The 14,644-nt window shown below is 40.1% G+C and overlaps 2 protein-coding genes across 2 annotated transcripts; both read left to right on the forward strand.

The window, feature by feature from the left end:
* The first annotated feature begins 1,180 nt into the window (after positions 1–1,180).
* LOC306695279 (granzyme B(G,H)-like) lies at positions 1,181–2,798 on the forward strand. The gene is made up of 5 exons (XM_079158486.1): positions 1,181–1,275; positions 1,357–1,504; positions 1,663–1,798; positions 2,056–2,322; positions 2,435–2,798. The coding sequence occupies exons 1-5, from the start codon at positions 1,218–1,220 to the stop codon at positions 2,594–2,596; spliced, it is 771 nt and encodes a 256-aa protein (XP_079014612.1). The 5' UTR covers positions 1,181–1,217; the 3' UTR covers positions 2,597–2,798.
* Positions 2,799–7,027: 4,229 nt separating this feature from the next.
* Positions 7,028–13,749, forward strand: LOC306694817 (uncharacterized protein). Its single transcript, XM_079157844.1, has 11 exons — positions 7,028–7,109; positions 7,191–7,338; positions 7,489–7,624; positions 7,944–8,239; positions 8,297–8,471; positions 9,085–9,087; positions 12,443–12,539; positions 12,621–12,768; positions 12,922–13,057; positions 13,174–13,422; positions 13,537–13,749. Exons 1-11 carry the CDS (start codon positions 7,052–7,054, stop codon positions 13,693–13,695), a joined length of 1,605 nt encoding a protein of 534 aa, XP_079013970.1. The 5' UTR covers positions 7,028–7,051; the 3' UTR covers positions 13,696–13,749.
* Positions 13,750–14,644: the final 895 nt, after the last annotated feature.

Below are 14,644 nucleotides of genomic sequence, written 5' to 3' on the forward strand. Positions count from 1 at the left end.
TACACACATGTTCCACTGCGGTCAAACCAAACACTAACAGATGAGTCATGATAGCCTATCAGACTTCTAGCTATCAGTATGTGATCTCAAGACTTTAGAGCATGCAAACCTGCGGTTTCTGTCACTCATTTAGTTGTTGGTGCAACAACACACTGACAGAAGCCAACAACAGTCCAAAGGACACAGCTAAAAAGTGGATCCATAGCAAACTATTTCGTTTTTTCACTTCAGGTTTATCAAACTAAAAGGTCACCTCAGCTTAAGTGTCTCAGTGTACACAACAGTGAGAGAAGAAAGTTTAAAGATTTCTAAGAAATAATGAAAAAACAGAGGTGACAGATGCTTAAAGTGCCAAAGATACAAAACACGGATGCATAAAGAGAACTGGATTCAGCGAGGCAGGGCCCCGTTCATTCCTATGAAAGTTACTCAGAGGAGCTTGACCCAAAGAAAGTTTGTCTTCAGAGTATAAAATTACCCAGAACTACCGGCGATCTTCTACATCCATGGAGTTCATGAAGCAATCGCTCTAGCGTTTCCTTTAACCCCGCTTCCCAGAACTCGGTCCAGACTCGTTGACGGAATCAATCACATGAACGAAGGAAGGGAATTAACTCTGGATTCTGCTATTAATGCCTTTACCAACTTTTGGGACCTATTGATTTAAATAAGGCTAATACAGTGCTCTGACTGGGGAGTTCATTTACCGACTACAACAGACGTGTCTTTCCAAATGTAAGTCTATAACAAAAAGTATTTTTAGGCCCAATGGCATCACGTGACAGACGTAGATGTTGTAATTCCAGGATTTGGCCACGAAGCTAAATTTGCCTCAAAGCCTGGCGCTCTTGCTGGAGGCCTCATACAAATGGAAGAGCTGAAAATATCAAATGACATCAAATGGAGAAGAGAATAAACTGGTTACCAACAGACTGTGTGAAAACCCATCCCATGCTGATCACATCATGTGTGTACGTGCTGCAGGCTGCTGAGGCTGCTGAGCCAGACGCTTTATATTTAGTGTAACAGCGGCAATACTGCATTTCTTTACTGACCGCATGCACTCATCACTTTATGACAATTAAAGGTGTTACCGACGTACAGAGGATGTATCTTAGGAGGTCTTGTCAAAGCAGACCTTAACCACAGGGTTTCTTACTGAGCAAACTGTGCTATAAAAGGGTCGACTTCACACCTCAAAGAGTATCACCAGCATCATGCATGCTCTGCACAGGTCTCTGCTTTTTCATCTCCTGGCGTATCTCGGACGAAACGGTAAGATTCCCAAAGTATTATTGTCGTTTTCCAACCATTTAATGGGACATTAACCTCATTTTGATTTTCTTATCTTTGCAGCAGATGGGAGTGAAATCATTAATGGGAAACTAGCCCCGGAGAACTCGATGCTGTATATGGCCTCGTTGCAGGACAGCACAGGTATTCACGTATGTGGAGGGTTCCTGATCCGTGACGACTTTGTGCTCACTGCTGCACACTGTGACCTGTGAGTAGCATTTCCTCTTCCAGCAATAAATCATGTAATTAGAAATCAATTGAAAAAAAGATGTCGAGATATCAACTTCTTAAAAATAAGAAATTATTAATATTGTACATTATGATTTTAGAAAATGTACTGACACCCCTTTGTTATCTCTCATTCAGTGGCATTACCCATGTTGTTCTTGGCACCCACAATCTCAAGAGGGCTAATGCTGACAACAAGATACCCATAAAAAAAAAATACAAACACAAATCTTTTAAGAATGTAGGAAGTGGTAATGACATCATGCTCCTCAAAGTAAGTTGATATTGAATCATCCTAACAGTCTCAGGTGAAGCATTTTTACAGTAAAATTGTACTTTCATGTTCTGATTTATTCAGTTCTAGTCTGCCCTAAACTGTAAAAAAAAAAAAAAAGCACTGACATCAATACTAAGGACAGCTCCATCTTCCACAAATTATTTTTTAACTTGAATTCTGAAGGACAAGACGAATGCTGTAAATTGGTCCTTTCTGGTTTTTCATTGTGACTTTGTCATTCCGTGTGTCTCCAGCTGTCTAGGAAAGCTCGACTGGGCAAGAATGTAAAACCGATTCAACTTCCAAACACTGAGATTAAGGTAAAAGATGAATCAATGTGCCGTGTAGCCGGATGGGGTTTCACAACAACTGGTGGTAAAGTTGTTGAAGGCCTGCAAGAGGTGGACGTGCCTATCGTGAACCTGGAGAAGTGCAAGACAAAATGGGAGAGTAATCGAGTTAATCTTCCTGCCAATGTTCTCTGTGCAGGTGGATATGGCACAAAGAAAGGATTCTGTCAGGTATGTTTTCTGTCCATTCATAAACATTTTTTATGTCAACGTGTTTTTAGTCTGAATGGTTTCTCGTCTTCCAGAAACTGAATAAACAAATGAAGCCTCTTCCTCCTCACAGGGTGATTCTGGTGGTCCTCTGGTGTGCAGTGGGAAGGCTGTTGGTGTTGTGTCTTTCAACTATAAAAAAAACTGTGACTACCCAAATGTACCCAACGTCTACACCGATGTATCAAAGTACCTTCCCTGGATCAAAAAGATTCTCAAGCAAAAGAATTTGTAAATGTAACAACTCAGCATACTTTGATTGCATTGCATTGTACTGGCTCCTCGGCTGTAGAACAGCTGTCCACCTCCACATGAGGTCAGCTGACACTGTCGCCGACTTTAAACCTCGTCTTTAAACTCACTTTTACAGAATGGCCTTTCTTAACAACTGAGATACTTTCTTTCTTATCATGATATGTTGTACGATCATTATTGTTTTCAACCTCTTGCAGTTATCTGTTTATTCCTTGTGAATTTACAAACTGTGTGCTTTTTGCTTGAAGAGTGCTTTATAAATAAAACGTATGAGGCGTTGCTGTCTTCAAGTTGCCCCGTTACTGTTTGCTCTATATCTGAAATGAAAATAAAATGTCACTTTCAAATGTCAAATACTGTATTTTAATTATTGTGGTTACACAAAGACTATATGTGGGGGGCGTCTTTACAAAAGATATTGACAAAACCTTTTTGGACCAAGTTTGCGCTGCACCCAATCCAACTCACCAGACTAAAAGGCAACTCTGGTGTATTTTCTATAGATGAAGAAGAGCGTTTTCAAATCCAATTTGCAAGACCTCAATGGAAAAACGATACAAATAAGAAATAAACCTCTGTTTCATTCTCAGTACAGGCCTGTTGTTTTGGTTTTCATCACCATGCTGAATGTATCGCCATAGATTTGTCCTCCCTTGGTTTGTGTGTTTGTGTGCTTGCCTGCATGTGTTGTAGGTATATTTGTTAACCTGCAGATGGTTACATTTGCATAAAGCCAGTATCCCCAGCGATACGATTTTGTAAGGCACTTCTGGTAAAATAAAACACGAACAGACAAAAACAGCAAAACTGTTGCTGTTGCAAAGCTGTGACTGCGAACAACTGATGCTCAAACCTGAATCTGGAAACTGTGGTTTCCGTGGTTCATCTAGTTTGTCACAGAATTCAAACCAATGTGTCAGAGGGCTGTGTCAAGTTGATCCACAACGGAGAAAATGTTGTGCCTGTGTCTTTTACTTATATGGCTTGAAGTGGCTGATTAGAATCCACAAACAGGGAGAGGAGAGGGTCCAAAAGAGGGTCAGAAATAACTGACTAGCTTCATGCACACTTTATTTCTCTCTCTCTCTCTCTCTCTCTCTCTCTCTCTCTCTCTCTCTCTCTCTCTCTCTCTCTAAATCAGCTGACTGGGGGCGTTCGCTCACACACAACCAATCAGATTTGGCCACGACCTCTCTTTGCCAATCATCTCGTTGCTGTCACCGTTTAAAAACAGTTTCTTTCTCTCCTGCTGTCAGCTGTCATTTAAGTGTCAGTTTGATGCAACCCTCGTCCACCCCATTCAACCTCCGGTCCTCATCACCAGTCCTCCCAGCCGGTCCTTCCAGTGAGCTCATCAGAAGTCATGCTCCACATCTCATCCATCCAGATCTTCAGCCATTGCTCATGCCCCTCTTCATCATCACCACCACTAGTAGCTACCCCCCAGAGAGATGTAGCAAAATAAGCTACAGCAACATGGCAACATAAGTATAACCACATCAGCCACATAATCAGATTTTTATATGGAACAATTTATACATATATATATGCCAAATATAAATTCTTTACTAATTTAATGACACAATGCTGCACGTTTATTCAGCGAAGGGTCGTTTGATGTGGCCACATATGAGTATTTACCAAAAGTGAGAGGAGAACCGACAAGGTCCAAAATAAATATAATGAAGAGAATAAACGTGTCATTGATGCATAGTGAACATGACTGGTGGTAGAAACTGATTCGTGCTAAACAAGTCTCCTTACAGCAAGTAATTAAACCTGTTGATGTTGGATTGAGTTGCAGTAAAAACACAGTGAAAAGATGTTGTGGATCTATTTGATCTTCTCCGCATGCTTCAGCACTCTGAAACTTCTCATATGTTCTTGTTAAATGCGAATAATAACATACAAATTTGTCTGATTCATATATCTCGTTGTGCGTACTTCTTCATATATTCCTTATTTGACCTCAGACTTTATAATGCACGCCATTTACACACATGTTCCACTGCGGTCAAACCAAACACTAACAGCTGAGTCATGATAGCCTATCAGACTTCTAGCTATCAGTCCGTGATCTCAAGACTTTAGAGCATGCAAACCTGCGGTTTCTGTCACTCATTTAGTTGTTGGTGCAACAACACACTGACAGAAGCCAACAACAGTCCAAAGGACACAGCTAAAAAGTGGATCCATAGCAAACTATTTCGTTTTTTCACTTCAGGTTTATCAAACTAAAAGGTCACCTCAGCTTAAGTGTCTCAGTGTACAAAACAGTGAGAGAAGAAAGTTTAAAGAATTGTAAGAAATATTGAAAAAACAGAGGTGACAGATGCTTAAAGTGCCAAAGATACAAAACACGGATGCATAAAGAGAACTGGATTCAGCGAGGCAGGGCCCCGTTCATTCCTATGAAAGTTACTCAGAGGAGCTTGACCCAAAGAAAGTTTGTCTTCAGAGTATAAAATTACCCAGAACTACCGGCGATCTTCTACATCCATGGAGTTCATGAAGCAATCGCTCTAGCGTTTCCTTTAACCCCGCTTCCCAGAACTCGGTCCAGACTCGTTGTCGGAATCAATCACATGAACGAAGGAAGGGAATTAACTCTGGATTCGGCTATTAATGCATTTACCAGCTTTTAGGACCTATTGATTTAAATAAGGCTAATGCAGTGCTCTGACTGGGGAGTTCATGTCTTTCCAAATGTAAGTCTATAAGAAAAAGTATTTTTAGGCCCAATGGCATCACGTGACAGACGTAGATGTTGTAATTCCAGGATTTGGCCACGAAGCTAAATTTGCCTCAAAGCCTGGCGCTCTTGCTGGAGGCCTCATACAAAGGGAAAAGCTGAAAATATCAAATGACATTAAATGGAGAAGAGAATAAACTGGTTACTAACAGACTGTGTGAAAACCCATCCCATGCTGATCACATCATGTGTGTACGTGCTTCAGGCTGCTGAGGCTGCTGAGCCAGACGCTTTATATTTACTGTAACAGCGGCAATACTGCATTTCTTTACTGACCGCATGCACTCATCACTATATGACAGTTAAAGGTACCAACTGTTATCTACTAATGTTAATACACTAACAATGGATAAGTAACTCATACAGCCCCACTTCATGACACCTGATCTATCCCCTTAATGTAACACAATTAATAATCCACATGTAATGAACATAATGTAGCACAAAGGTAATGTTGTTTACAGCATGTATATCATAGATATGATGTACTGGATTCAGGGCCGAAGGAAGACGAGCTATTACCATTGGCATCAGCTTATGAGGATCCTCTTAAATAAATACATACATATACTGTCGATGTGATCTTAAAACTCCCATGTATTATTTTAGCAACAACTGTAGCCCATTAATAACATACATGTCACAATATGAGCAACACGTGGAAATGCAAAGCACATAGTCGTAAATGTACTAACGTGCACAACCGGGCATGTCCCCTCGTGGTAATAAAATGACCACATAAGTAGAGTGAATGCCTGGGATTCTTTTGGTTCTCAGTCCATGGGAACATATTGATGGTGTGCATGTTGGAGCTAATTTGAATCCACATGAAAAGTGTTCAAAAGTACTCAAAAGCGATTATACTCGTGCACTGTTTCATAACTGTTTCTGTGGTTCATCTGATACCGTCATATCAATTCAGAAGAAAATGTTTGAGTAGGCTGTTTTACCAAAAAGCCAAATGATTCAGACACTAATAAAGATACTAAACTCATTACTACCCGGTATCTTAGCATTAGTGTCTCCTTTTTCATAAAAGAGATGTACAACAAAGTGCTATTGAGTCATCAAATTCACCCAATTTAAGTCTTATTGTGAACTTGTGAGGTGAAGTGGGTCCACAATGAACAAAACTGAAAGATGCCGCAAATAAATCACGAGCTAAATAAAAGGAAGAGGAGAATCAAGAATGGATTAATTGTGACCCGTATGACCACAGTGACACATTTTGACTTCCACAATACAGAATCCTGGTGTTGCATCCGAGTTATTCACTTATTGAATTCATCGAACAAAAGTCCCTTAATGCTGCTTAGCAATTATTCATAAAAAGTGAAGAAAGGAGGCCTAGAATTAACTCAATCAAGAGGCTGACAGTGTCCTAAATATAAAAGTGAATAGTGAATGACATAAAAGGTAAAAGAGGAAGAATGTGAACGAATGTGTGAAAGTCATCGCATGCTGATCATAAAGTGTTTCATGTTGTTGAGACATCTGACAACATTAAAAAAATAAGATGATGCAAAGATAACATACGTTGGAAACTGGAAAACAGACATTGATCAAAGGATGCGGTTAAAAGTCAAGATGAAACCGATGAGGACCACGCTAACCAACGAAGCAAAGCTGTATAAAAGGGTCTACATGACAGCCCCAAGAAGAGCGACAGGTCGTGCTGGCATCATGCATCCTCTGCACAAATTTCTGCTTTTTCATCTCCTGGCGTCTCTCGGACGAAATGGTAAGATTCCCAAAGTATTATTATCATTTTCCAACCATTTAATGGGACATTAACCTCATTTTGATTTTCTTATCTTTGCAGCAGATGGGAGTGAAATCATTAATGGGGAACTAGCCCCGGAGACCTCGATGCTGTATATGGCCTCGTTGCAGGACAGCACAGGTCGTCATCTATGTGGAGGGTTCCTGATCCGTGACGACTTTGTGCTCACTGCTGCGCACTGTGAACCGTGAGTAGCAATCTTTAAATCATGTAATTAGAAGTCAATTGAAAAAAAGATGTCAAGATATATGAACCAACTTTGAAAAAATAAGAAATTATTATTATACATTATAATTTTAGAAAATGTACTGACACCCGTTTGTTATCTCTCATTCAGTCGCATTACCCATGTTGTTCTTGGCACCCACGATCTCAAGAGGGTTAATGCTGACAACAAGATATCCATTGAAAGAAAATACAAACACGAATCTTATGAGAATGAAGGAAATGGTAATGACATCATGCTCCTCAAAGTAAGTACATATTTCCAGGTGACATCATAACTTTGTTGAGTCATATATTTTATTATTATCAGCTCCATATTCCAGCAATTGTTGTGAAATTAGACATTAGTTTTCACGTTGTCTGTCTCCTACTTTCATGTTCTGATTTATTCAGTTCTAGTCCGCCCAAAACTGTAAAAAAAAAAAGAAAAGCACTGACATCAATACTAAGGACAGCTCCATCTTCCACAAATTATTTGTTAACTTGAATTCTGAAGGACAAGACGAATGCTGTAAATTGGTCCTTTCTGGTTTTTCATTGTCACTTTATCATTCCGTGTGTCTCCAGCTGTCTAGGAAAGCTCGACTGGGCAAGAATGTAAAACCGATTCAACTTCCAAACACTGAGATTAAGATAAAAGATAAATCAATGTGCAACGTAGCCGGATGGGGTTTCACAAGAACTGGTGGTGAAGCTGTTGAAGGCCTGCAAGAGGTGGACGTGCCTATCGTGAACCTGGAGGTGTGCAAGAAAGAATGGAAGATTGATCCATTTAATCTTCCTGCCAATGTTCTCTGTGCAGGTGGATATGGCACAAAGAAAGGATTCTGTCAGGTATGTTTTCTGTCCATTCATAAAAAAATGTAATGTCAAAGTTTTTTAGTCTGAATGGTTTCTCGTCTTCTAGAAACTGAATAAACAAATGAAGCCTCTTCCTCCTCACAGGGTGATTCTGGTGGTCCTCTGGTGTGCAGTGGGAAGGCTGTTGGTGTTGTGTCTTTCAACAAAGGTGCAAACTGTGACTACCCAGATGCACCCAACGTCTACACCGATGTATCAAAGTACCTTACTTGGATCAAAGACACCCTCAAACGTTACAAATGAAAATCTTGCAAAGCATACATTCACTGTACTGTGGAGGTTTTGTGTTCAATCAGTGTGACCGAAGTTCAAAATAAAAGTTTATTGCAAATACCGTGTTTGATTTCCTTCTTTAACAATGTCATCAGAAAACACAAATTGACCAGAGTCAGACTAAAGGGTTGCATAGTTTCTCGCTTTTTGACCATTAGTGGGCGCCACTCCAACAGTTTATGTCACGTCTGCCCCCTGCAGTGTTACAAAACTCCCTCAGTCCAAGCCAAACAATGGGTCCGTCATCCTTCTGATAGGAGAGAGAGAGAGAGAGAGAGAGAGAGAGAGAGAGAGAGAGAGAGAGAGAGAGAGAGAGAGAGAGAGAGAGAGAGAGAGAGAGAGAGAGAGAGAGAGAGAGAGAGAGAGAGAGAGAGAGAGAGAGAGTTGTGTGATGGACATTCATCCTGAGGAACAGAATAGAAAATTACACATACTGCATTAAACTTTCCTTGCACTTCAGTCAAAGAGAAAGCACTGATGAAGCAATGCAGACATGACAATACCTGACTACACCATGAAAGCATACTGATGCAAAACTATGTGTAAGTTTGTGCTTACTTTGCTTGTGCCTCAGGAGGTAGAGCGAGTCTTCCACTGATAGGAAGACTGGCGGTTCGATCCCTGCCTCCCCCAGCCCACATTTAGAAGTGTATTTGGGCAAGGTACTGAACCCCAAAGGTTTTAACCCTCTGTAGAGCCCTCCTGTCCTGTGCCGTACACATCCCATGCCAGTTTGTAATGTTTGCAGTCAGGATGCTTTCTATTGCACCTCTGTAAAAGTTGACAAGAACTTGGCATGGGAATTTAGCCTTCTTATGTGTCCTTAAGAAATAAAGCCTTATGAGCTTTCTTCACCAGGGTGAAGATGTGAGATGACCATGTCAGCTTGTTTGTAATGATGAACTTAAAGCTGCTAACTTGCTCCACCTCAGCTCCCTTGATGTAGACTGGGTTGTGCGTCTTCGCCTCCTTTTTTCTAAAAATCAGCAATCGGCTCATTATGGTTTTACTGACGTTGAGCAGTCGGTTGTTTTCCGAGCACCACTCTGCAAGGTTATTCATTCCCTCTCTGGATGAAGTCTCATTGTTGTTTGTAATCCGGCCGATGACAGAACCAGACAGCGACAGCTTACATTTATGTAAATGTGAACTGTATCTGAGTACAGATTTGTGAAGAGAAAAACGCTGAACAATGTCGTTTGATTTGTATGACGGGCTCATTAACAAAGCCCCACTGACTCGGACACGTACATCCTCAGGACAAATACTGCACAAAAAGTATTGCACAACTCTACTCTTTAAATACACACTTGTCACTTTAATAACATACTTCTCTTATCGTACTATTTTTAATTCATGTCTTTTACTATTGCATTATGTTTATTGTCATGCAGCAGTCACCAAGCCAAAACTCCATGCATGTGTCACATACTTGGCAATAAACTGCTTCTGATGCAGTTTGATTTGTATGATGCAATATAATGACAATGAATAAATGTGAACGACAAAACATGACAGCAAGAATGCATTTTTACCGAATACTATATTACATAATGTCATATGTAGGGCAAGTTTTTTTTCTATCTAGGTCTGTGCATGTTTGTGCTCATTAGCATTAGTTTCATAACCGTGAGAACGAAACTCAAACCTGGAATCTGTGGTAAGACTAGTTTGATGCAGATTTCAGAGAAATGTTTCAGTGGGCTGTGCAAAGTATTTCTACACCAAAGGATATCGTTGTTGCATCTGTGTTCTTCACTGGTTAGATTACTGCAAGTCTGCAACATGACTTGCTGTGACCAAGTTGTTTCCACAAAACAGGTGGCAAGAAGGTCAAAAAAGGCCCAGAATGAACAACATATAGATATTTAAACTGTCAAAAATAAAAAATGGAGAAGGAAGAAAATAGCCATCCACCAATCTGTCAAATACTAATTATACATACGTTTCACCCTGCTGCACCACCAGATCTGCAAGTTGTTTTATTAACAGTAACTATAACATCAGCGCCTGAAGGATGAAACTAAAGAAGAAAGAAGAAATGTATGCTTCAAATTAGTAAATTAGCAAAATGTGATTATTAGTCTACAAATGGGATATTATGCAATTACGATATTTTTCTTCTTTTTTCGGATTTCAGGATTGGAATCATGATTGGGGAAAATACCTTAATGCTGTGCAGTACATTACATGACCTCTGTTACAAGACAACAGAGGTCACGTCCTTGTCATGTATTTTGCAGTGGTGGACCGTCAGGGCCAGCAAAGCCTTCTCTGCTGGCCTAAACAGAATCACAAAGTTATAGCTATTTTATAATTTCATAACTTTTCATAAATACACTACATGTATTCTAATTATTTTTCCCAATAGCTTATTTTCTCATTGCATAGCTGCTGTCATCCTCAGTTGCTTTGCTTCCAGCGCTGCTTCCAGTGCAGCTTGTTTTAAGGAGAGCTTTTATCCAATCAGATTTCACCCCTATTTCTCTAGGTAAGAAGAGAGGCCCGAGGCCTGCAGGAATCCATTTGCAGTTTAAGTATATGGGGCCGATATTGTTGATTCATAGGCTTCAACCACTCAGATTTTTAGTTTGACATGTTGGGCGTATTCTTTGGACGTGCCAGAGCTTTCTGGGTGGCCTAGCCAAGTACGTCAGCATTAACGTGCGGCGTGATTGGTCAGTGGGCTAGCGTGACTGTTGTGAAGCTTAAGCTAGCTAGCAGAGTTCAAGTTGAAAGATATGTAAGAAGTTATGACATTGACATGACATTTTAAGCGTTTTGCTTGGTGTAGATTCTTTTTTTTTTTTTTTACCTAGCTTTGTTTTTTTAACACTCAATGGCTAAAGGAGGAGGAGAAATGGATTTCTGGAGAAGGACATTTCAAGAAAAGCTGAACCTCAGCCCTGACCCAGCCACTTCTGTGCGCCGCTTCCAGTCCAGCAACTACGAAAGTTATTCCTGGTTAACAGCATCGTAGAAGCTGGGAATGCGTTTTATTTGCGACTGAGCGTCTTGGTGTTTGGAGTTACGCTGGATTTGCTAACCTGAGTTGGCTAACCGAGGCAGCAACAAGACACCATAGCACGACAGGAAAATTACAAGCTACGGTGCTGTTGAAAACTTTTTCAACCTGAGTGGATCTGCAACTCAATGAACAAGTTCGCAGGACCTCTGGCTGGAACTGAACTGAACCGATGTACTGTACAACCGCATCATTGAACTCTTTGTTAACAAAGAAAGGAGGATGGACTTTGTCTTTAAATAGTTAACAGCAGCTTTGGTAATTGGTGATTTTGACTATATGGTTTGTCCGTTAATGACGAAGCATCCCGTCATGCGCGTATTCATGTATCTGCAATCTGCAGTTAGTGTATTTGTAGGTGTTGAGCTTCATGTAACATTTTATTTCACTTGTCTAATGTTGCAGTGTTATGTGAATATGCGGTTTTTTTTACACAAAACAAATAACACATAGCTGTGGCGTCATAATGAGGTTATTAGGAGGTGGTTCAACTGTACATACGGGGCATAACTCATTTTTTAATAATTTTATTTCATTTTCTACTAAGACAAAGTCTGCAGTTATAAATCGAAGTAAGTATTTCCAGCGATTGAAGAAAGGAGGCCTAGAATTAACTCAATCAAGAGGCTGAAAGTGTCCTAAATATAAAAGTGAATAGTGAATGACATAAAAGGTAAAAGAGGAAGAATGTGACAGAGTGTGTGAAAGTCATCGCATGCTGATCATAAAGTGCTTCACACTGTTGAGGCATCAGATAACATAAAAAAACAAGATGATGCAAAGATAACATACGTTGGAAACTGGCAAACAGACATTGAACAAAGGATGCGGTTAAAAGTCAAGATGAAACCGATGAGGATCACGCTAACCAACAAAGCAAAGCTGTATAAAAGGGTCTACATGACAGCCCCAAGAAGAAAGACAGGTCACCTGTCGTGCTGGCATCATGCATCCTCTGCACAAATTTCTGCTTTTTCATCTCCTGGCGTATCTCGGACGAAACGGTAAGATTCCCAAAGTATTATTATCATTTTCCAACCATTTAATGGGACATTAACCTCATTTTGATTTTCTTATCTTTGCAGCAGATGGGAGTGAAATCATTAATGGTGAACTAGCCCCGGAGACCTCGATGCTGTATATGGCCTCGTTGCAGGACAGCACAGGTATTCACGTATGCGGAGGGTTCCTGATCCGTGACGACTTTGTGCTCACTGCTGCGCACTGTGAACCGTGAGTAGCAATCTTTAAATCATGTAATTAGAAGTCAATTGAAAAAAAGATGTCAAGATATATAAACCAACTTTTTAAAAATAAGAAATTAGTATTATTGTACATTATAATTTTAGAAAATGTACTGACACCAGTTTGTTATCTCTCATTCAGCGGCATTACCCATGTTGTTCTTGGCACCCACGATCTCAAGAGGGTTAATGCTGACAACAAGATATCCATTGAAACAAAACACAAACACAAATCTTTTAGGAATGAAGGAAGTGGTAATGACATCATGCTCCTCAAAGTAAGTACATATTTCCAGGTGACATCATAAATTTGCTGAGTCATCTTTTTCTATTATTATCAGCTCCATATTCCAGCAATTGTTATTAAATTAGTTTTAACGTTGTGTGTCTCCAGCTGTCTAAGAAGGCTTCACTGAACAGAAGGGTGCAAACAATTCCTCTTCCCACATCTGTAATGAACGAACAAGGCAACTGCCAGGTGGCTGGATGGGGAGCTACAAGGACTAGAGGTGCAGTTGATGATCTGAGAGTGGTGGACGTCTCCATCATCAACCTGGAAGTCTGCAAGGGGAAATGGCCTTTTGATCTTCCCGACAATGTTCTCTGTGCAGGTGGATATGGCACAAATAAAGGATTCTGTCAGGTATGTTTTCTGTCCATTCATAAAAAAAATGTAATGTCAACTGTTTTTTTAGTCTGAATGGTTTCTCGTCTTCCAGAAACTGAATAAACAAATGAAGCCTCTTCCTCCTCACAGGGTGATTCTGGTGGTCCTCTGGTGTGCAGAGGGAAGGCTGTTGGTGTTGTGTCTTTCAACAAAGCTGGAAACTGTAAATACCCAGATGCACCCAACGTCTACACCGATGTATCAAAGTACCTTACTTGGATCGATAACATCCTCAAACATTACAAGTGAAAATCTTGCAAAGCATACATTCACTGTACTGTGGAGGTTTTGCGTTCAATCAGTGTGACCGAAATTCAAAATAAAAGTTTATTGCAAATACCGTGTTTCATTTCCTTCTTTAACAATGTCATCAGAAAACACAAATTGTATTTAAGTGAACAAAAACAACGGTAATAATAATGGTTATGTTGAGCATGTGAATCAAGTGGAGTATAAAAGTGATAGCATGGACCACACAGAAGTTATTCGCTAAGTATTTGTACCTCGTACCCTAACATTTATGAATCCTCTCGTGTTCAGTCTGCCCGAGATCTCAAGCTCATCACAGGTGACTCTTGATAAAATAATAATAATGAATACTGTACTGAAGCCCTGCAGTTTGATTTCATTCCTTCACATATATTAGTCACATGATGTATATGCTTCGCCCATAAGATGTGGCACGAAATTAAAATAGATGGAAATAAAACTGAGGATCAAACTGCTGTATAAAAGGGGCAGACTTGAAAAATGAAGAGAGCCATGTGGATGGGTTGATCCGGAGAAGGAACTTTGAGATACGTAGACGTTGGGTACAAATATCTGGGTAGTTACAGTTGAAAGACGCAACACCAACAGCCAGCCTGTTGCACACCAGCAGAATCACCCTGTGAGGAGGAAGTATTTTGATTTGTTCATTTTCAAGATGATGTAAGATGTGTATACCTATTTTGGACTAGAAACCACATTTTATGCAACACAGTATCTTTTTCCCAGGAGCTTGGCTTGTGTTGGGAAATATTCAGAAGAAGTTTGGTCACAGAAGTTGGCCAGTGAGGACACTCGTTAAGGGACTTACTGAAATGTAGAGAATTACAGAAGCAGTGTGTTTAAAACAATAACAAAAAATAAAAATAACTATACTCAGAGAGCAAATCTCTGAGAGGTCTGTCTGCAATGACCACTGCAGCAGCACTGT

This window comes from Pholis gunnellus (assembly GCF_910591455.1).
Source record: "Pholis gunnellus genome assembly, chromosome: 4".
NCBI lineage: Eukaryota > Metazoa > Chordata > Actinopteri > Perciformes > Pholidae > Pholis > Pholis gunnellus.

Excerpts from the sequence above, each read along its gene's own strand:
- LOC306695279 (XM_079158486.1), top strand. The coding sequence starts at position 1,218 with ATGCATGCTCTGCACAGGTCTCTGCTTTTTCATCTCCTGGCGTATCTC. Across the intron at positions 1,276-1,356 it reads GGCGTATCTCGGACGAAACG|CAGATGGGAGTGAAATCATT; the intron begins GTAAGATTCCCA and ends TTATCTTTGCAG. Across the intron at positions 1,799-2,055 it reads ATGACATCATGCTCCTCAAA|CTGTCTAGGAAAGCTCGACT; the intron begins GTAAGTTGATAT and ends GTGTGTCTCCAG.
- LOC306694817 (XM_079157844.1), top strand. The coding sequence starts at position 7,052 with ATGCATCCTCTGCACAAATTTCTGCTTTTTCATCTCCTGGCGTCTCTC. Across the intron at positions 7,339-7,488 it reads ACTGCTGCGCACTGTGAACC|TCGCATTACCCATGTTGTTC; the intron begins GTGAGTAGCAAT and ends TCTCTCATTCAG. Across the intron at positions 8,240-8,296 it reads CTGTCCATTCATAAAAAAAT|AAATGAAGCCTCTTCCTCCT; the intron begins GTAATGTCAAAG and ends AACTGAATAAAC.